Genomic DNA, 23,270 nt, shown 5'->3' with positions numbered 1-23,270 from the left:
AGGTACGTCAAATTACTCTAAGAAAATTTCTTACAACGTCCACGGCTGTCCCGACAAGCCAAGACGTCATTAAAATAAAAGTCGCAAGCCGTCTAGCCGTCTTTGAAAATATAGGCCGTCTGGTGATGTCAGAGGCCGTCCAAATGACGGCTGGACGGTTCGCTGGGAAAAGCCTTGCTCATAAGGGTATATTTATTTAACTAGGGGCTAACTGACATCACCCAGCTTACATGCGGGTGCATGCCTCCCAAAATTATATTAAAGGATAAAATTGTAGTTAGGCGGCTAAGCCAAAAAATTGTGCAAAAGTTGATAAAAGCATGAAACTTTCCACGATGAATGACCATTGGGTGTTTGTCAATTTTGGATCGGGGGGCAATTCCAAAATTCACAAGTACCCGGATGAGCGGCTTTCTTAAAATATGCTGATTCAGCATTTTTACGTACATCAAAAATTCCCTTAAACGAGCACTACCGGCGTTAATTATGATAATATGAATAAATTTGAGAAACTGACACTTACTGTGCACATCTATAACAGTTATAATGACGTCATGATGATGTCACTGGGTGATATTGCACAATACATGCGAATATCTACTGACTCCCATATACTAAATAGTCGAATCCTGCAGTGATCTTTCCTGTAAACATCCATTACAGAAACCCATCCTTTAGGGCTAGAAAGATTAAGTTAGCTTGGTGTCTACTTCAAAGACTTTGAGCATTTTCAATATGGCCGTCAATTTTTGAGGGAAAATAGAAAAACAACCAAAAGTCGACAGATATACTTTATTTGTGGCTCTTGTGAACCTATTTCCTGTAAAAAAAAAACACAGTAGGATAATTGACTGCATGCTAGCACGTTTCTGGTATGTATAAACCAAAATGGCCGCCAACGCATGCAGCAGAGGATGGAGTATAGAAATATATCAGTCTATTACTGGTATAATTAGTCTAATTAAAACTTTTAACGCCTTCGATTTTTCTGTTCATTTGGATTTTTCATTGGACACTATCCTTACCTATCATTAATAGCTTTTTGGACATTCAAAAATAAAAAAAAATGTAAATGAAAAAGAGAAAGAATAATTTTCAAAGAAAGGGGGGTATGAAAATAATTAAAAATAATATAAAAAATACATAAAAAATTAAATTACGGACTTATTTTGTTTTGTTTGTTTTTTTTTTTTTTTTTGGTGGCAGTCTGAAATGCTAGAGCACGTGGATTTTTAATGAAAAATTACCATTCAGCAGTCAGTTGTCACCATCTCAGCCATGTGACATTAACATAAATTATATATGATGAACGCAACCAAACCACCTTGTTTCCCACTGACGATCTTCCACTAATGCGGCCCTTGAACAAATGTGGAAATTGCCTTCTTGTCTCCCTCGAATCGCTGACGATCTCCCTCCAACCTTATTCATATTGCCTTCTCGTTTTGCTCGGATTCATAACTATCTCCCGCTAATGATTTTTCTGCTGACGAAGTCCCTAAAACGAATATGAAATTTACCTTCTCGTCTCGCTCGGATCGCAAACGATATTCGGCTGATAATGTTAAAATTGCCTCTTCATCTCGTTTGGATTGCTAAATGCCATTTGCTACATATGCCGTACAATGAAAACATTTACTGTTTTCCGTGCGATTTTTATGGCATCGTAAGTGGCTACGGGCTACGGCAAATACATTTACAATACATGCTTGTGCCATGCCTTGTCGCTAATTAATATGAGCTTACGGATATGATGGGAAAATTCGGTTTGTCGACTGAAACTGATCATACCGAGTCCGTTTCTTGAAGATAGACGATGTTGGCGCATATTCCTAGGATTTTAGCATCCACGTGGTCAAAAGAGGAAAAAACACACAACTTCAATTCTGTGCATGCGAATTACAATATTTTAAAGACCTTTGCTATTGTTATGCTCCATTAGTCCACCAAAGGTAGAAGGAAAAGAAGCTATCTCACGCTGACGATATGCCGCTAACGAACTCCTTTGCGCGAATATGAAAATTGCTTTCTCGGCTTTCTCGGCGGCTGGGCGGTTCACTGAAAAAAAGCCTAATCCCAAACCTAATATATTTGATCGCAGACAACAATCAGCTGTCATCTTGGTCGCAGCGCACGACGGAGAGAGACCGTAATACACAGTTCGGCTGCCGTGGCGAAGGCTACCTGTGCGCCGCACATACCGATCTGCGGTCGTAGTGGCCTCTCCGTCCGGAGGAGAGGCCGTAGTTCCGAGGCCGGCTTCTGCAGGGAAGGCTACGTATGCGTCGGAGACACCGACCCGAGAACGGCGAGATGAGGACGCATTCGCGCGTAAAGCTCCGCCCGACTTTAACGGTAAAGGCAACGAACCTGGTCGCGGAAGACACTTATCGCAGATGAAGGCTACCTGCACGTGCGCCATAGACACTGATCGGCTGTCGTCTCAGTTTCAGTGCACGGAAAGGAGCAACGGTAACACTAAGCTTCCATAGTAAAGGTTATCTGGCCGTGGCAGACGCTAATCGTCGGCCGTCTCTCCCTCCGTCCACTCCCGTTCTGAGCGCCAGGATCGTTTTTGAAAAACGACACTAGTTTCTGGCTGCCAGAATCGCTTTTGAAAAACGACACTACTGATAACGATGCTGTTTTGCGGCCCTAAACAACAGCACCGCTCTATCTATGGGCCATACACAGTGATCGGGTGAAAGTACGTGTATACCTTTGGTCGCAATTACCGACACTCACACAATCATACATTATGGTAACTCTAAATAGATCGTCGGGAGAAGATAACAGAAGGCCTAGCGACGAACAGACAACTTCCGGTCAAAATTGACAGAATTCCATGAAATTCGAACTTTCGGAAGTTCTGAGCACCTCCTTTTCATGAATTTCGGCCAGAACGATCGTTTCCCAAATTTAATTATTTTCTACTGTTCGAAATTCATGGCACATTACCGTAAGAAGTCATAAAACATGAGACAATATAGAGAAATAAAGATAACAGTAATGTACTGGATAATGTTTGGAGCCACACAACATGTGCGAACCCAGGTCGTGAGCAGTTTTATCTCCAGGATAATTGATCTGAAACTAGAGAGAGTTATGGAACTGTGAACATCACACAACAGGCCTCTGTAACAATAATTGTCATTTGTGACCTAAAGCTGTGGATCTGTGATTGCAATGGACAAATTAAAGACACCACACTGCAAATGCTTTGGCCAGCTTTCATCTGGATCTCTTATGCCATGAAATCTCAGTTTAATTCATTAATTCACAAATCCATGCATTAACCTACTCCGCCTGTCTACAAAACAAAATACCAAAACCTCAAGTGGGAAGAAATAAGCTTCAATTACGATCGCTGTCCAATCTTCAGTCAGCTAATATTGGCCTCAGGTCAACTTAATCGTATCTTGACCACCGCATAATTGTAATATGGCAATTGCCAATCGATTGCTCTCAGGGAAATTATGTGGGAAATAATAGTGGTCTGGATTTGACTGATCTGGCATGCGCTTTGTATGCAAGAAAATTCTAATAGTATCAGGTTAATAAGTCAAAGAAGGGGCAAGATGAAGTAGATCACCGTGTCATCGTGTTCTGGACATGGAGGCCTACAAGATGTTATCATTTCTGTTAAAAAGACCAAATTTAACATGCTGAAAAAAATTAGTTACTTTTTTCATTCATTCTTCACACAATTTTTTTAGTGGTTACATTACACTGACATTATAGACACATGTGACATATAATATAATAACTTAGTTAAGTCATTCAACACACCTTTCCTTTTAGTGGCAACATTTTACACGAGTAACATACTGTATATAAACGTGCTTACACACATATATATACATAAATACATGTACTGTAAGTGGAATGCTATCAAACAAGTGAAAACATTGGGGACATTCAGAACAACTGGATCCACACTCGGAACTACTCGGATGTCTCCGCACTCGACAATAACCTCGGACGTAATACAGAGGCAGCCATATTTGATTGCTGATTGTTGGGAAGGAACTACTTTCAACCTCGCGCTAATTTAAACCTAATTCTTTCAACGCCTGTATCTATTTATCTTTTAAATCAAAGTCAATCTTAGTGCATTGTTTGGCAAACTGTAAACCATCATAAAAATCAGGGGTATTGACAGCCATCTTTATGAGCGTAATGATCGATTGAGTGAGAATTAAGGCATTTCCGGCAGACAAAATGCATGGATTTGGTGCATATTTCTCCACCTATCACATCCAAGGTTAGTATGGAGCTTGCAGAATGAGCCGAGGATTGCCGATTGCTGGATCCATGGACTTACAGATCCGCGGATCAAATATGTCCGACCCCCTTGAATGCTTGCTGCATAATCCCCTAGTGGACACTGAATAGATTCCCCAAGGGGATTATGTGGCAAGCTTTCAAGTAGATGGATCAAGTTTGCTTCTGAATGATGCCCTTCTTGAACATGTACCCTGAATTTCAGAGATTAAAGGGAACCAGTCAAGTATCCTGGTAACAGCAGAGACATGCTGATTGGAGGAAAATAAGCTCTGATACCCAGGGTGCTTCACATTGAACAAGAGGTGCTGTGTTAAGAACGGCCTCAGATATATGCAGACACAGATATTATAGAAGTTCTGTAAATGAAACCAAAGAAAATGCAACAGCAATGTTTACAAACACTGAGATAACAAAATGTTTGCCTTAACCCTTGCTACAAGAAATAATAATAATAATGAAAATAACAACAACAGTCAAACTGACATGTGATATTTTTTCTATACTATACAGCCATTAGAACAAGCACAAAAAGAGTTACTTTCCAAACATCCAGAACAAAAACCACTTACAAGTCCTTTGAAACAGGACCTTTTTATTGATAAGCTAGTACATCCATAAAATGAAATATAGAAATGAAGGAATAACGATTATGTACCAACAATTACAGAAATATATGCATTCACAATTACTATAAATGTGCTTAACAACAAAGATGCCTCTAACGAGCGCAATCAGCTGTGGTCACCTACCGGATGTAGAGGAATCCCCAGAGTTGAGACCTTGGCCAATAAAGAAAGAAAAGAACGGAATAAAATGTAATCTTCTTTTATACTTGAGCCGATCAATATAATCCCACTCTGTCTGTTCTCAGCCGAGTTCTGTGCTGAGATGATTTAAGGCAATATGTGTTTACTTTTGTGTGTAGCAGGAGAGAGAGAGAGAGAGAGAGAGAGAGAGAGAGAGAATGGTAATTAAAAACTTAATGTTAAAGTAAAAACAATTCTTCATTATTTTCAGTGCAAGCAAAATATTTTAATGATCTCATAAATAAATAAATAAACAAACAAACAAATAAAAATAAATAAATAAATTTATGCTGCTTTAGTAAATCCAGAACCCAGCTTTTTTTTTTTTTTTTACTTATAGAGAAAACAAAAATTTGATACAAAGATTTCATGATTTTTTAATAAGAGTGAAAAAAATACATGGAATTTTGGAAACCATAAAACCACAGAATTTAAACATGTTGCCTCAAAAATTTCAATAAAAAAGTCAAGCGTCTCTTCTCATTCAAGGTCAGTATCTGATGGATTGAGAATCAATAGCCATGACAAAAGTAATAAAAGCCATAATTCATGACAGGAGAAAAATCTCATATGGGCCAGCACCTCACATAGTATAATATATACTAGTAATATCATCTCTTCTTGACCTAAGAAAGCACAGCATGCTCGTCAGTTGATAAAGAAAGGCCTGACATTTTATATGGCCACTCAATGGCGTGTCCCCTGAGACACAGCGACATTCTTCAGAAGACATCTGGATTACTGCAGACAATACACCCTGAGAGTGAAAGACCATAAAGACTTTACTGGAAAAGTTACACCCTCAGCGTCAAAGAACATAAGGTGCTGAACTGGTATAGTTACACTCTGAGAGTCACAGAGAGCCCTCAAATACAATACAAAATTCAGAACCTTTTTTCTTGTACGTAATTCTGCATTCATTATAATTATAATCATATTCTGTTTAGCATTTTTTGCCACTTTTAAAGTATAGAATAGAAACAATGGGAGTCTGTTATAAATAATATACAAAATATGCAACTCTGATGAGAAGAAAATAAAAAGTTCTGTTTCTAAAGATTTCCAATTGTTCAGGTTTTCCCACATGAACTCCAGAGGGTCCTGTGCAGCTGCCTTTATCCCATGGGGAATTATTGCAAATTTCCGTAACAATTTAATAACTCTCTTCTCTGAATTATTTCTCTTTTTCTTTCTCTCTCTTTTTCTCTCTTTGCACAATCAAATTACTTACTGTACTGTTGACATCCTTTCATTTTATATTAGAAATATTGATCTGTGCCTTTTTTTTTCAGTGCAGAGCAATTATTTTAGGCATTGGAAGACATAATGGATGGTATAATGAACCCCTGCAGCCCAGGTAAACTATCAAAAAGGAAAAAAATTGCTCCAAGGCTATGGCTTGGGTGCCAGAATAAGGGAAGTTCCAGCAAATTGGTTGGTTGAATTTGTATGATTTGTATATGCCGTGTTCAATTATGTAAAGAAGGTGAAAAATGATTGTAAAAAACAAAGAAACAAAGAAAAGAAAGTAGGTACCCCAACAAACAGCAAAATTTATTTACCATTAAAATTTGAACAATACAGTACCAAAGGCTGGTGGTGATGATTAAAGAATTTCTTTTAAAAACTCTCTAACAGTTGACTTAAACTTAAAAATGGCTGTAATGCCAGAGTGAAGACCTTAGCAGCTTGGTGCTACAAGGCCAGCTTAATGATTGATTATTCCACTTACATCAATGGTCGTTCTGTGCCTTACATATGTTTGACTTGTCTAATCCCTAACAGTGTGCAGGAAATGTGTGGGAGAGAGAGAGAGCAGATTTAGAACAAGCTGATCAGCAGACTTACATATATCCACGGACTAAATATGGCCGAGCCACTAACACCCCATTTCTATAGATTAGATCGACCTACTTTAGATCAACCTAACTCCCTGTGGGTTCACGCTAAATAGCTGTCAGCCGGGCAGACACAAAAGTTAATTACCCTCTTACAGCTTGTAGTAGGCGGGACGGACATTTAAGTTGGATTATCTGACAGTAATCTAGTGAGACTCCCCGCGGGGATAGATTGATCTAAAATCTATGGGAATAGAGCCTTAAAGGCAGTCCCGATCAAATAATCCCCTGATGGTCTCCCTGCCTCCAGACGCACCATTTTAATAGATTAAATCTCGGCTTAAATGTTTTTGCTAGGGACGGTGTGTGTAGAGGTTGGCAGTTCATCAGGATTTTATACAGCGTTGCTTTTAAGTGGGTTGGCAACATTTGATCCGCAGATCTGTTAGTCTGCAGATTTACTTGTTATGACTGCACTCACAGAAGAAAGAGAGAGAGTGAAAGAGTGATGGTAAAGAGAAAGCTTTTCTGTATTCCACTAAGGGCCCCTTTACACTGGACGGCTTCCTTTCTGCGTCCCTTCTGCGTTCAAAAATGTGGTCAGGACGCTCAACGGTCGCCAAAGCTATTAAATCGTGTCTCAGTGTAAAGGCGTCTGTGTCCCTTGTGCGTCCTTTGAATGACCGTATCTTGATTTTACCTGTAAAACTGCGAGCAACCTGCCTGCCTCCACTGTACGTACCCTGTGCAACCCAAGGCATCCATTGCGATGTTTGAGCGACCATTGAGCATTCTTGCTGCGTTCTCTGTACCTTCATCAGCGATCAGTGGCGTCTATTCTACGATCATTCTGCATCCTGCTTGACCGATGAGCGTTGTTTGGGCGCCCTTCTCTATATTCTAACTCATATTTTTTCATCGGTTCCAACCAGGTCATCCAATAAAGAACATTTCCAGCACACAAAACAAATAAATGGGAATAAACGCTTTAAACTATAGTGATGCAAGGTCTGCATGGACTGATAATCAGCCAGATGCTCATTGTTTTCCTTATAAGAAGGATGGACAGGCGCCGAAAACGAGAAAGTATGACTGACACAACATAGAATGTTTGAATCCGTTTTCAAATGAAGCATTCAGCAAAAAGTTCTGACAATTAATGCATCTTGTAAAAAAGGAAAAAAATATTCGTTTTATAATAATCTCAAAAAAAAAAAAAATGGATCGTTTCATGAATTTTAGGGGAAAAAACAATCGGAGACTGATATGAGACCACTGTTGCCCTTAGAATTCCTGTCTGGTGAAAAATACCTCAGCACGGCCCCGTTTGAGAGTGAAAAAAAACAACGTTCTACGTGTCGAACACTGGACGATCTTTGAGTTTTCATTCTGCAACCAAAGCGATGCTTGTGCCTCCTTTCTACGGCCGCGGCGATGCTTGTGCGTCCTCTCTGCGACCGCGGCGGTGCTTGTGCGTTCTCTCTGCGACCACGGCGATGCTTGTGCGTCCTTTCTGCGTCCATTGAGCGACCATCCTCCATCGCGTTCTCTCAGCGATTGTTTTGAACATGCTCAAAACTTCGCGGCGTCCATGGCGTCCTCGGCGATGCTTGAACGTTCTTTGTGCGACCTTGGCGATCACTGTGCGTTCTTTGAGCATCCGACGGCGTCCTGGCCAGTTTCATGGTCGCACAAAGGACGCAGAAAGGACGCCGTCCAGTGTAAAGGGGGTTTTAGAGAGAGAGAGAGAGTGAAAGAGCGAGAGTGAAAGAGAGAAAGAGAGAGAGAGAGAGAGTGAAAGAGAGAGAGAGTGAAAGAGATAAAGAGAGAGAGAGAGAGAGAAGGTGAAAGAGTGATGGAAGAGACAGCTAGGGAGCTTTTCTGTATATCACTTTAAGTCAGGAGGCATGCCATGCTTTTAAGCTGATTGCACTTAGCCAGAGTCCTCGAATACAGTACTTGGGTCAATCTTCTACATATAGACAGATGGCGTATCTATAGAAATGAAGTCTTAGTTAAGTGTGTGTGTGTGTGTGTGTGTGTGTGTGTGTGTGTGTATTAGAGCATTAAAGAGGGGGGTGAGGGAGAAAGAGAGAGAGATTAATTAGCTAAGGGACAGAACAATCCTTGACACCCGGTGTGACTGAAATGCGCAATACACCGCAATACACCTCTTTATATCAGAGGTACAATAAATTCTGAAGCGTACGGGACAAGAAGAGGTAATCGAATCCCGTAAAAATAATTCATTCAACTCACTAGAGCTATATATAGCACCAAATTAAATCAGGCACATGCACACGTCTTTCTCAGAATTCAAACCTAAATCGACATAGATTATATCACAGTGAATATCCATGAAATACAGTCTTTACTCAACTGAATTAACACAGGGACTTGGCGTTCGTATGTACTTCACACGCCCCCTCAGTCTACAAATTCTCGGTCAACTCTGCCAGGGGATAAATCAGTTCTAGTTTGCAGGCCAAAAATCAAACCAAGATGAACGTTAAAGAATGCGGAATGAACAAGAAAAACAATATTTATCCTTACCATAGCTCCCTGTACTGATTGTCAAAGTTGAGAGAAAGGAGCATGAATTCTTTTACCAGCTCTCTGAAGAGTTGGCTGCCTCTGTCTCGCAGTTCGCCATTGTTTTGTTTACAATCGGTGGTCCCAGATGGCGATACCGTCCAAGAGGAGACACAGCCTAGGAGGATGGCGATTGCGGTAGTTGGCTACAGGTAGCAACTCAAGCAACGTTTTCTAAAAATTTCAAGTACGAGAACACACTGTCTTGAATCCAATCTTTGTGTGTGCGTGTGTGTGTGTGTGTGTGTGTGTGTGTGTGTGATTTTTAATTATGTTGTTACAAAGCTCAAAACTGGCGAGTCCTCATTAATTTTACGTCCTTTTTTAATGTCAAAAGGTTCTAGTAATTGCATTCTTCTTGGTTTCAGTTTTATATACTATCATAGAAATAGAGCACTTTCTCCACATTAAATGATACCAGGTACCAGTAGAACGTTGCGATGAACATTTTCTAGTAAATTTAAATATTTTACATAAGTCGCTTATTTACTGAAATAGCTAATGAGCGTTATTGGCTTACCTCAAATACAGAACAGAGGAGGCTCTTTATTTCAGGAATTGAGAGAGCTGATATAGAATAACTGGGGCAATTTCTTATTGACTTTGTGTGTGCAAACAGCATTTTAAATTCTCGTGCCCCGTAGGTCGGCAAGGTAACATCGTGGATCAGCTGACTACTCAAAAATATTCATTGCCTTCAAACCAGACAGCGTGCAAAAAGCTCCCTGCAGAAGATAGACAATAAAAGCGAAACTGGCAGCGGGAATTTTCAAAATTTTAGTAGCTGCAGCATCTCATAGTATATCAGGAGACTTACAAAAGTTCTACAGTCAGTACAGTTGAGTCCATTTACCTGAAGCTATGAACATCAACACGACTATTGAAGATCAACAGGATGACAGGGCTGCTACGGGGCAGGCAATCGACGTCTGGATAAAGGCAATTGGGCAACTAGGATTTGGGGTAAGAGCTGGCGAGCGCGTTTCATGATCGTTGCGTCAACCAATCGTGCGTTCGCCCATGGCCAGTAAAGACAGTCCGTCACCTTTTCCTGTTAATGAACCTAAAAGCCCTTAATACGACTTTAGAATACTACACAAGTGCTTTTAAGTGTTTGAAACTAATCTTATGATATTGTCATTTATAGAAAATTTTACGCTATCTATACGCCATAGACTGTCTTATATATTAGCATATAATAGCCTATTAGTGACAGCCAATTAAGCTAGCACCGTGTATAGGCCTATAGTGGGACATGTAGGTTCCCTCACGAAAGTGTATGGTGTCATTATATGTCACTTTTAGTTAAGCGTACCCTTTAATTCAAGATTAACTACATTTACTGTAGCATGCAGGGCCGTAGCCTCCGGGGGGGCAGGGGGGGGGGCAGCTGCCCCCCCCCCCCTGGGATTTAGAATTTTCCACACTGGTAGGGGGACACCCCCTCCCCCCTCGGGGGCTTCGCCCCCTCGTGTCGGCTTACTGCCCCCCCTGGCATTTTGCTCAGGCTACGGCTCTGGCATGAGACTGCAATGCCGTAGATTTTACTTACACTGATATACCGGTATAAGGACGAGTCAGTTTTGTTGATTGTGTGTGCTAAATTAAAGTGCTTTGTTACATGCAAGTCTGTAATTTCTCTAGATCTGAGTAAGCAAAGCATCTTCTTTAATCTCATGAGAGCAAATTCGTTTAATATAATCATCTCCTTTTTTGTTTTAGTTGTGTACATATGTCGCAGCAGTACCAGTATGGTGTTGGGTAGTAATCGGAGCACTGACTTGTGTAACTATTGTTATTTGCTACGTGCTTTGGCGTCGAGGTACATACATAGGCCCATGTGCATATAGTCTCATAATATATACAAGCATACAAGCGGTGTACATTATGGCACAAAATTATCACTGGCTTTTAAATAATTGTCACCAATACAATTGTGTAGATTAATAACATACTTAGCGGTTCTCAAAAAAAGTTCGTCGTTTGTACCAGAAAGAATAAGATATTATTGAATTATATTTTAATAATTGAAATATTTCAGGTATAGGCCTAAGGCTAAAACGCTGTATTGGACGTTGCAGGATATTTCCTATTACTGTAAGTTATCAAGGTAGTTTGAAATAGAATACGGGCGTTGTAACCCAATAATAATCAAAAGACTTAATCAAAATTTTAATAAAAAAATTAAATGACATGAATATCACCACTGTAGAGGCAGTGCTCTTGTAATGTCAGTGAATGTACCAGTAATATGTGACAGACTACTTCAGTCTAAATTTTGAGTACCAGTGTGATACAGTGTATATATGAAGATACCTTCCAATTTTTATAGCTCCGTACATATGACAAAGTAGTACCGAGATACGGTTGGGTGAAAGTTTTACACTGCTTCGTCTTACTTAAAGTATAAGCACACGCAAATATTGGTTACGGCAAGTGTTACTGCAGTATTAAATTTAAAACGGGTCAAATGCTGTTACAGGATGAAGGTTTGATGGCCATTCCTCGTCCCGAAGAAAACATACAGAGAACATTTGTCGGTGTCTTGAGTTCTGAGACACCAAAAAAACTTCAGGCTATGTTCAGAAAGAACTTCTGTCCAGAAATCTCCAGTCTCGCCAAGGGTACCGAGTTAAACTCAGATTGTCGGCTCTTGATCTGTTGTCTAATAAAGGACATCAGAAAAATGTACTTAAATGGTGACACGGTTTTCACCAAACTTATAGAGGACGCTGGATCCATACAAGGTGGGTGTTTATATATATATATATATATATACCTCTGCACTCGTGATGGAATGATTTCGAAGCCTTTGTAAGAACAGTAAATCGCTTGTGTTGTATTCAGTATTTTATTTTGCACTATGTTTTGCATGTTTATGCCTTACAGCAATGGTGTTGATAATTATATTTGGAGAAAAGAAGACACATGAGGAAACCCTGCATGATGAAAAAATCTACGGCAACGTCCTCCGACAGGGCCAGGAGCTATACATGAAAGGACGACGTCGGACGTCGCAGTTGAAAAACCGTTGCCAAGACAACCCCGGTACAACAGAGAACGGAGACGGTTTGTCTGAAAACATCGCCTTGGTCACAGTGAACAGCAGTCCATCTTGGTTCCAACTGGAATTTATGAAAAATTTTGTTGAACGTGCCTTTCCTGACACTAGGGTGTCAGATGAATATGGAGATCACCAAGTCTAATTTTCAAACTTTCTACGCGGGACGAAATCGGCCTGAAAAGAGAAAACAGACAGATTAACTGAACTCTAGCATTTAAAGTCTACTGAAAAATTTGAAAACATAAATAAAAACATGAACTGGTTACCCCACGCGCCGCTGCTTTAGTTGTATTTACCACAGGGAAATGAGAATGATACAGGATTTAAAAGAGCAATATTAACCATGACTACATAAAACAATCGAGCATAAATTGCAACAAAAACCAATTGTCAGGTTATAAGTATATAATGACAAAAATTCCGTCATATAAACAAAACTGATACGAGATGCTGTAACAATATCATCATTTTTATCGTTATGTTAGTTTTTCTCGAACAAAATGTTTGATCATACACACAAAAAAGACAACTGAAGGCCGTTATAATTATTTATTTTTATTTTATTATTGTTTTTTTTCTTGTAATTAACCTGCGACATGTAAAGGCCGAAAAGGTAGGCGGTTGTTCCAGCATTCCTTGCAGAGATTTAATCGTAGAAACACGTCCCCAAAATTACAGCTGTTCTAATTTATGTTTTCTCAGCATAAAATGAAGACAAATCTAATTCAAACAAAACCTTGTTTCAGACTTACAGATTTAACTATAACATTTTCTCGATATTGAATTGCAAGTGTGTGTTTGTGTGCACGTGTGTGTGTGTGTGTGTGTGTGTGTGTGTAAATTATTCTGTTCTTTTGATTAAGGCCACACTTTTTTATTTTTGGATGACATCCTCTGGGTACCCCAAAATCGGTGCGAGAGGGCGAAAAAAAAAACCGGTACAAAAAAAAAAAAACTGCTTAAGCAAAGGAATGCTGTCAGTACACAGCTGGAAACACAAATTTTACCACAGAAACATGTATCAAACTAATGATATGTCTTTATCCATGCTCTCAAAATATTAAAGCATTGTGAATACTTCGTAGAAATGTAAAAAAAAAGTCATGAATAGATATACTTCATATTACCATATCTATTTAAGGTTATTTCATGCATTCAGTTGGTATAGCAATCAATAAAACAAATATCAATCAAACAGTGTATCTTTATTTGTATTCTCAGAATATTAAAACTTTGGACACTTTACAGAAATGTTAAAAAAATGATGCAAAGATATGCTTAATACTACCAAATCTATTAAAGTTTTTTTCGGACGATGCCATTTTGTCTACTTCAACTCACACGAAGCAACCAAACTGTCAGGTGGCCTGTCCGACCTTCAGCCCACCAAATACCTCGACGCCCTTGCCGACCCTTTTTTCGCTACAGAAAACCTGGTATTAATGTGCTGCTTTGTACAGAATGTCACAGAAATTTTTCGGGCGATAATTGCTAGCCGCCAGCCTTTCTCACAATTGTAAAAATGTGATATCTCCTTGTCCAATATCAATGGCATACCAATCCAAAACGACGGCGCCCGTTCTCTTTATGACTTTTATTGTTGTGTAATTTGAAAGTAATCCTAGAGATGAATTTGACGGCAAAGCGGCCGCATTTCCACGTGGCGATAATACGCATGCGCAGAAAGCTCATTGCCTGGCAAATTCAATAACGACGTTTGCGACAACCGACTTCGTGGGGGCTGGGGGGTGATTTTTTTTTTTTTTTTTTTTTTTTTTTTTTTTTTTTTTTTTTTTTGAGAACGGGCGAAAATTGGTGCGCGCGCAGGATGTCATCCATAAAAATAAAAAAGTGTGGCCTAAATTCAATAGGTAAGAGGGGGCTGATTGATAAAGAATTGCATGCATGATGAAAGTTTATATTTCGAATAAAACATACGCTCTAACAGGGGCCCAGTACAACTGTTCTAAAATGGGTGTAATGCTATTTCTCTTGGATGTGCCGGTGAAAAAGCCAGCCAAACTATTTTGAATCCTCTGCAAGTTTTTTCTCGGTGTAACATATTACCCTCCACCGGGGTGAGTGATATATTTTTTACAACTCAGTTGAGTTGAGTTCAAAATGACAATCTATCTAGCTAGAGACATATCTGTGAATATCTGTAAAAAATCTATCACTCACCCTGGTAGAGGGTAGTAACATATCCTGTTTTAAATCGGCATGCGCCACACATGAAAACTCAAAATACCAAACAAAAATATGGCGTCCTTTACGTACTCCTCATTTGTCTTCTATATTTATTTGTGACGGCAAGGGCAACTCAAAAGACATTCCAGCATTCTTGGAACGTATCAGATGGCAAAGTAAGTTTATGTTTCCCCATGTTGTAGTGAGCGGTGACCTCCAAATACGTTTGGTGCAAACGATAAAGTGATAAACAAGTGTGCATAGATACCCACACTTTTCTTTGCATATGCACAATAAAATCTAATAGATGTCGGTTACGGTAAGTTACCGGTATTCGAATCGCTGAAGAAACCCAGGGCCGGCTTTCACGAAACGTTTCGCAATTGGCCCAATTGCGCAAAGTTCCTTTTTTTTTTTTTTTTTTTGCGAACAGACCCTTTCACGAACGTTTCGCAAAGTAATTTTGGTACAGGTCGGAGCCAGTCGCTACGTAGGAGAATTTACTTGCCGCGACGAGACGTCTTAGGTCGCTAACAAGATTTTGAGAAACCGGTTAATACAAGTTTCAGGTTTTTTAACCATAAGAAACCGAATCATTTGGATAACCAAATTGTTGCATGGCTATTGATTATTAAAGGAGGGTAGGGGATACCCCCCCCCCTTAATCACCAAGATTAAAAAAGCTCAATCACCAATCACCAAGATGTATTCAGGCCAATCACCAAATATTCCTGAATCACGTTTCACGCAGAATATCGGTCTCAAATAACGCATCACGCTAGAAAAATAAGGCCAATCACGCGGAACGCAAAAGGTATTCCCACCCTCTTTAAGGGGCGTTTTTTCGCGTCGTATTTTTAGAAGTTGACGTTATCTCGCTTTTGTGTATTTAAGGACCCCCCCCCCTCCGTCCCCTCTTAAAACTAAATCGTTGGTAACCTTGCTGGTCTACCATAGCCAGCATGGGGAGCTCTTCCAGCAAAACGTGGGAGAAAGTTCCTGTCGGTTGCTACTCCCCAAAGAAGACTTTTGTGATCAGAGATACTGAGTCACGTCGCCAAAAACATATTCTGCTAATTGGAAATGTAGCAAGCGGTAAATCGTCTTTTATAAATGCCACCGCTACGGCACTTTTTGGCACATACAGAGAGCTCGCCAAGAGCGGGGGCACTGAGGGACACATCTCAAAATTTCTAAAGAAGCATGATTTGTCCGAAGTCGAGGCTGAACCGTCGACAAGGTTATTTACAAGAGAACAGCTCCCAGTCTTCGTAGATATGTGCGGTTTAAATCCGAACAATATCCTTACCGACCGTTTTGAAGAGGTTCTCAGGGTTGTCCTGAGAGGTCGTCTACCCGTAAACACCAACGTTCTTAACCTTCTCTCCAATGAAGCAGAGATACCTGAATGCGCCGATGGTGTCCCCATAGATCGAGTGGTTTTCGTTGCTGCCGCGGACCAGGAGCTGCCTACAGCGTATTGTGATTCAGTAAGAAGAGTATGCGAGGATGTTGTGGGGGCAGGTGGGTGAAAACATACTGATGATGATGATGTTTATTACGTAATTAAAGGCGCCCGACCCAAAGTACATGCACAATTTCACCATAGTAACTATGGTGTACCACTGGCAGTAAAGAAATAAATCCTTTTATGTACACCGAATAAGTATGAACATATCCATAATAGCTGCTCCTCTTTTTAAAGATTTTAAATGATTGTAAACGTTATAATAGTCATGTTCTTAATAAACACTGAATTGAATTACTTCATTAGCAACAAATCTCTTCTCGAAATGCAAATGCACAAAAAATCTTGCCAGTGAGGATATGAGAATATGCTATCCGTACTAATGTCAGACATAATCCAAATGATCGTTCTTTTTTACAGTTTTTTTTCCAACTTGTGAAATATCTCTCCGTCAAATCACTATACAACGGACACAGTAGTAGAAAGTGTATCTCATTTTCTATGGCATAAACTTTCTGAGTTAAACAATATGGGCAGAGTCCACAGTCCTTTTCTATATTTGTGTAACCTCCTTTCTCAGTCTCACCTCTCTGACTCTGGGTATTCTATGCATGTTGTAATTTATACACACAGATACGCTTTCACTTTTGCTAGTTGTAATCTTCTTTTTAATAGACCCAAGAACTTTTTTTATTTCAGAGTTTAAACCTTTTGGTATTCTAACCAAAGGAGACCAGCTGACTCGAGAGAACAAAGATAAATATGACAATTTTATCGAAATGTTGCGAGCAGTCGGGACCCCTTACAAAGTTCTGGTTATAGCTAATTACTGTAGTGCTGTTTGCGCTGGTTCACCTGCTACATGGAAAGGCAGAAAAGACATAGACGAACCCATTCTTGCTTTCCTTGCAGAAATAATCAGATCAGAATATGACTAAGACGAGATTAATTGAATCATTTGCCCACAAATAATCTAACGCGCACGAAAAAAAAAAAAGAAAGAAAGAAAAAGAAACACAGACTTGAGTTCAACAAAACACCCGTTTCTTTCATTTTAAATGGAGATATTTGATATCAAATTCGTTACACTACTACCGTTTCTTATATGGTAATACAAGTTCTGGTAATAGAAATCGAAATACGAAATAGGCTGGAAATTATGATAATTATTATTCTTTTATTGCTAAGCATTTAAAAATATTCATAAAGGTGCTTTTGTTTTCGTTTGGACGAGGTTGAGTGATCAGGAAAGGCACAATATAATCAGTATACAAGTTTCCACAATAAAAATTAGTTTTTGAGATGATAAGAATGTAAAAATAAATCAAAATTCATTGTTTTCACTCAATCCTAAATCTTTGTGATCACTCAATCGCATAATAAGGAATTTGGAATGCGGTTAAATCTATACTGAAGTTCCTTGTTACGCGGTCAAGTAATCAGTACCGACTCAGTATAACCAATATACAATTTTAAAACAAGTTCTGAATAAGAAATAGGGTGGAAATTAGTTTTTGAAATGATAAGCATTTTAGAAAAATTAAAAAAAGATTATTGTATTGCATGTACCTGCATGTGTAACTTGTTTTATGAGTTATGCTTGCTTGAAAATATGAAAGATATTTTTTATTTATAGTATACTGGTATTCGTCCCGGGTAAGACGTTAAACTGCACCCTGGGGCTCCCTTGAGCAAGGAGTAGCACCTCAGTAGCTCCCCGGCCCAGGGTAACGGTGCGTACCGTTGCATGTGCCACGGCGGGTCAGCCTTGACCCTTCCGTCTCTGATGATGATGATGATACTGGTGTACTGTGTGTCACAAGTCCACTCAGTTCTGTGTTTATTTTTTCAATTGGGTTAACGTTTATTGAACTGATTCCGGTAAATAATGCAGGGAGCAATAATAAAATCTTTAACGAGTTGCAGCTTGCGATAATAGAGGTTTAATGATTTGCTTATACCTGAATAAAATTATGTCACAATATGAATGAGTAGCGCAGAGTACTTGTTCTTTTCTTTTCTTTTTTTTTTTTTTTTTTTTTTTTTTTTTGTTATCGTTGTACTTGTAATTTATCTGTGTCACATAAGGTATATCTGCCGACCGATGGTCAATGTGACTAGCGGAAAATCACCAGAATTGTTCTTGGTGTGTGTGTGTGTGTGTGTGTGTGATAGACCAGATCCCAATCTAGTCCACTTCCTAAATGGCCAAGACCAAATTGTGTCTTTGCAATGTTAACATAATGAACATGTTTATAAACCAATTTATTTACAGATGAGCTGCCCGTTTATTTGTATGACATGTGTTGTTAAAAAGGAGATGACATAGATCATGGCACATATTATTACAATGTCAAGACAGGTTATCACGAAAGTCATGCACAACAGTTTCAAAGTACAGTTTGATTACGCATTAAGATATCAGTGTATTGTTCTTTGCACTTCAACAGGTGATGATCACTATTTAGGACAAAACTAAAACTGTGTCGCGTGAACAAGTTCAGGGCCAGATGACATGCATTTTATTAAATGGTCTTCAAGAGTGCATTTCACAAGTGACCACGCCCATGTTGTTGTTTAATATATTGAATCATCTTCGAGAGTACATTTTACAAGAAAGGGGCATGCTGCAATCAATGCATGAAAAGATGCCAGTGAGTAATATTATTCCCAATAATTTTTATATTAAAAAAACACAGGGAGACCCACCCGAGTGCATCACGATAGTTCTTTATTTAATCAAAACAACACCCTATTGCACCTAGAAACTCCAAGATAACTTGGGACAAACTCCATTTGGTGTACGGATTAAGACCACTGCATTGTTCTTTGAACTTCAGTGGGTGATACTGTACGAGATGCTATAACAATATCGTCATTTTTATCGTTATGTTAGTTTTTCTCAATCAAAATGTTTGATCATACACACAAAAAAGACAACTGAGGGCAGTTACATGTATTATTATTTATTTTTATTTTATTATTATTTTTTTTGAAAACTCAAAATACCAAACAAAAATATGAAGCCATTTACGGCTCTAATCGTACTCCACTTTTGTCTTCTGTATTTATTTGTGACGGCAAGTGCAACTCATAAGACATTCCAGCATTATTGGAACGTATCAGATGGCAAAATAAGTTTATGTTTCCCCGTGTTGTAGTGAGCGATGACCTCCAAATACGTTTGGTGCAAACGATAAAGTGATAAACAAGTGTGCATAGATACCCGCACTTTTCTTTGCATATGCACAGTAAAATCTAAACAGATGTTGGTTACGGTAAGTTACCGGTATTCGAATCGCTGAAGAAAGCCCAGGGCCGGCTTTCACGAAACGTTTCGCAATTTGCCCAATTGCGCAAAGTTCCTTTTTTTTTTGCGAACAGACCCTTTCACGAACGTTTCGCAAAGTAATTTTGGTACAGGTCGGAGCCAGTCGCTAAGTAGGAGAATTTACATGCCGCGACGAGACGTCTTAGATCGCTAACAAGATTTTGAGAAACCGGTTAACAAAAATCCTCACTTACGACTACTACAGTTAGAACAGACTACTACAGTTATTCGAATCGGGACCCTATTCGCTTTTTGTTCGAAGAAATGACTGATAGTGTTATATGCGGTTGAGTGATTAGTAAAGACTGACGATTAATAAAGAGATTAATAAAGACTGATAATGAATATATATACAAGTTTCAGGTTTTTTAACCATAAGAAACCCAATCATTTGGGTTACCAAATTGTTGCATGGCTATTGATTATTAAAGGAGGGTAGGGGATACCCCCCTTAATCACCAATCACCAAGATGTATTCAGGCCAATCACCAAAAATTCCTGAATCACGTTTCACGCAGTACAACATTGGTCAAAAAGGTTGTCCCACCCCCATTTCCATGTACTTTTATTTACAAATGATCACCTCACAGCTGTAAATTGTTAGAAATAGTGCTTTTTATTACAGAAACCGTGTCTAACATGATTAATGGTTAAAAAATACAAACTAGTGGTTAAAATATGCATATTTTATACCATTTAATAAAATTTATAAGAGGTACCCCCTCAAATCCACTGTTTCACTGTGACTTCTACAGATGTAAAGAAATGTCTATAAAATTGAAAAGACGTCATCAAATGTCACCAAATTCACACACAATTAGCATTAGGGTGTGCTCGTTAGGGTGTGGTCGTTCACCTGCGACATGGAAAGGCAGAAAAGACATAGACAGACCCATTCTTGCATTCCTTGCAGAAATAATCAGATCAGAATATGACTAAGACGAGATTAATTGAATCATTTGCCCACAAATAATCTAACGCGCACGAAAAAAAAAAAAAAAAAAAAGAAAGAAAAAGAAACACAGACTTGAGTTCAACAAAACACCCTGTTGTAAAGCAAATTACTTACACTTTCACTAATTACAGGTAGCAATTAAAGCGGAATCAAAAGAGTAAAAAGACAAAGAGTTATTGAGTGTAAGTTAAGTTTCTCCAAGAGTCAACAAGTGTAGAACATGTTTTTAGTGTCAGAAAAAGATGGAAAAGGTCAAAGTCAATAACAGTTAATGTGATTGGTTAATTTCATAACATATTTTAATTTTGATCATCTATTTATCACATGATAACTGAGTTTTGGATAAGATCCAAGTATGAGTAATCCAAATAATATTTTAGATATCTTTAATTGAAAACAAGTCTCTTAGGGATTACCTAATAAGGAAATGTTGCATAGTGACTTGCAACATGAGAATGGAAAATATTTTGTAATCACGCAAAGACAATGGAAAAGAAAACAAGTAAATGCGTGATCAGTACGGAGAAATTGAGTATAAATATTTGTGAAGTTGTAAGAAGCAAGGGTCGGTGAATAAACGTTCGGAAGCTCCAAACTGCTGTCGTTATTCCTCACTATAACAAGTGGTGGAGGATGCGGGCAACGATCCCGCTACCTTGCGCATTAATCAATATGTACTATCATATATAATGATGAGCATTTTATTGTGTGTTAACCATGATCATTTGTTAACATGCTTTATTTTAATTACTTTACAATGTAACTGCATGTTAAAAACATATTACATATTGATCTTATGATTGTTGGTTATCAATATTTGAACAGATGATTATTGTTATATAAAAAGTGTATTTGCTTTTTAATAATGATGACATGAAACTGATGATATGCATTAAGGAAGATTCTCACATTTTGCGACTTAATTATTTATCGGTATGATTTTATAAAATTCGTGGATTGAATTTGATATGATCAAGTGTTTCTCTTATAGTCATCACAGAGGAGAGCTACAATGTGGACAAATATGAAGATGAATATGTACTTCATCATGAACGATGCGCGGGTCGCAACGTTGTGGTGATTGCTGTTCATTGGACAGGGAGTAGCTAACCCTATTGTCTTACGTAGCACATTCCTACTATGTTTTAATAACAGCCGAAAGAGAAAACTGTATAATATGATGTGTCAGAGCCATAATAAGAGAGCAAAATATTTCGATATCCTCATGAGAAAACTGATAAAAAGTATCTTTGCTCTTGGGCCACACATTAAATGGTGTAAATGACAATACGAACTATATCCACGAAGAATTGCATTTTCTTAAAAAGTTATTACATTATCTTCCTTCAGGTTATATATTTTAGTTTCATGTCGAATGTGTTTTTAACTTTATGTATAAGTTAATTATATAGAATTACTTTTCTTAGTTATATTTTTGCATGACTTTGTGGTAGAAATGAAGTATTTAAGGAAGATAATCATTATTTTCTTTCATTATTATTTTATTTCATTTTGCAGAAATTGACGAACTTGCGTATAACATTTAAATTGATGACATATATGTGATCTTATCATTTAATCTTTTTGAAAATTTATGTATTTTGTGTTATTTAATATTTGCTTTGCTTTAGAAAAAATGAAAAAGGAGCGTATGTTGTAAAGTTTTAGAATTCGAGGACGAATTCTTTTGAAGAAGGGGTGTATGTTGTAAAGCAAATTACTTACACTTTCACTAATTACAGGTAGCAATTAAAGCGGAATCAAAAGAGTAAAAAGACAAAGAGTTATTGAGTGTAAGTTAAGTTTCTCCAAGAGTCAACAAGTGTAGAACATGTTTTTAGTGTCAGAAAAAGATGGAAAAGGTCAAAGTCAATAACAGTTAATGTGATTGGTTAATTTCATAACATATTTTAATTTTGATCATCTATTTATCACATGATAACTGAGTTTTGGATAAGATCCAAGTATGAGTAATCCAAATAATATTTTAGATATCTTTAATTGAAAACAAGTCTCTTAGGGATTACCTAATAAGGAAATGTTGCATAGTGACTTGCAACATGAGAATGGAAAATATTTTGTAATCACGCAAAGACAATGGAAAAGAAAACAAGTAAATGCGTGATCAGTACGGAGAAATTGAGTATAAATATTTGTGAAGTTGTAAGAAGCAAGGGTCGGTGAATAAACGTTCGGAAGCTCCAAACTGCTGTCGTTATTCCTCACTATAACAACCCGTTTCTTTCATTTTAAATGGAGATATTCGATATCAAATTCGTTACACTACTACCGTTTCTTATATGGTAATACAAGTTCTGGTAATAGAAATCGAAATACGAAATAGGCTGGAAATTATGATAATTATTATTCTTTTATTGCTAAGAATTTAAAAATGTTCATAAAGGTGCTTTTGTTTTCGTTTGGACGAGGTTGAGTGATCAGGAAAGGCACAATATAATCAGTATACAAGTTTCCACAATAAAAATTAGTTTTTGAGATGATAAGAATGTAAAAATAAATCAAAATTCATTGTTTTCACTCAATCCTAAATCTTTGTGATCACTCAATCGCATAATAAGGAATTTGGAATGCGGTTAAATCTATACTGAAGTTCCTTGTTACGCGGTCAAGTAATCAGTACCGACTCAGTATAACCAATATACAATTTTAAAACAAGTTCTGAATAAGAAATAGGGTGGAAATTAGTTTTTGAAATGATAAGCATTTTAGAAAAATTAAAAA

The 23,270-nt window shown here is 38.0% G+C and overlaps 3 protein-coding genes across 4 annotated transcripts in view; 2 read left to right on the top strand and 1 right to left on the bottom strand.

Moving 5' to 3' along the window:
- LOC106156498 (endothelin-converting enzyme homolog) overlaps positions 1-9,642 on the bottom strand; it is a 41,479-nt gene extending 31,837 nt beyond the window's left edge. Inside the window, exons 1-2 of one of the 2 annotated variants that reach the window (XM_086996233.1) lie at positions 9,485-9,615; positions 5,037-5,066 (exon numbers count right to left, since the gene is read on the bottom strand). In XM_086996233.1, the coding sequence (XP_086852359.1) occupies positions 5,037-5,066; positions 9,485-9,487 (33 nt within the window). In that variant the 5' untranslated portion in view covers positions 9,488-9,615. Of the gene's footprint in view, positions 1-5,036; positions 5,067-9,484 lie in introns of both variants that reach the window. The other variant, XM_086996236.1, reaches the window with a different exon arrangement.
- A 193-nt stretch (positions 9,643-9,835) lies between these two features.
- On the top strand, positions 9,836-13,322 carry LOC106180060 (uncharacterized). Its single transcript, XM_086994828.1, has 5 exons — positions 9,836-10,486; positions 11,246-11,345; positions 11,565-11,620; positions 12,006-12,270; positions 12,413-13,322. Exons 1-5 carry the CDS (start codon positions 10,385-10,387, stop codon positions 12,727-12,729), a joined length of 840 nt encoding a protein of 279 aa, XP_086850954.1. The 5' UTR covers positions 9,836-10,384; the 3' UTR covers positions 12,730-13,322.
- Positions 13,323-15,703: 2,381 nt separating this feature from the next.
- On the top strand, positions 15,704-22,734 carry LOC147759772 (uncharacterized). The gene is made up of 2 exons (XM_086995586.1): positions 15,704-16,298; positions 16,942-22,734. The coding sequence occupies exons 1-2, from the start codon at positions 15,737-15,739 to the stop codon at positions 17,178-17,180; spliced, it is 801 nt and encodes a 266-aa protein (XP_086851712.1). The 5' UTR covers positions 15,704-15,736; the 3' UTR covers positions 17,181-22,734.
- Positions 22,735-23,270: the final 536 nt, after the last annotated feature.

This window comes from Lingula anatina, chromosome 9 (assembly GCF_051362555.1).
Source record: "Lingula anatina isolate TDL-2025a chromosome 9, LinAna3.0, whole genome shotgun sequence".
Lineage (NCBI taxonomy): Eukaryota > Metazoa > Brachiopoda > Lingulata > Lingulida > Lingulidae > Lingula > Lingula anatina.
Note: the sequence above shows the minus strand (reverse complement) of the source record. Positions and strands in the feature narration are given on the sequence as shown.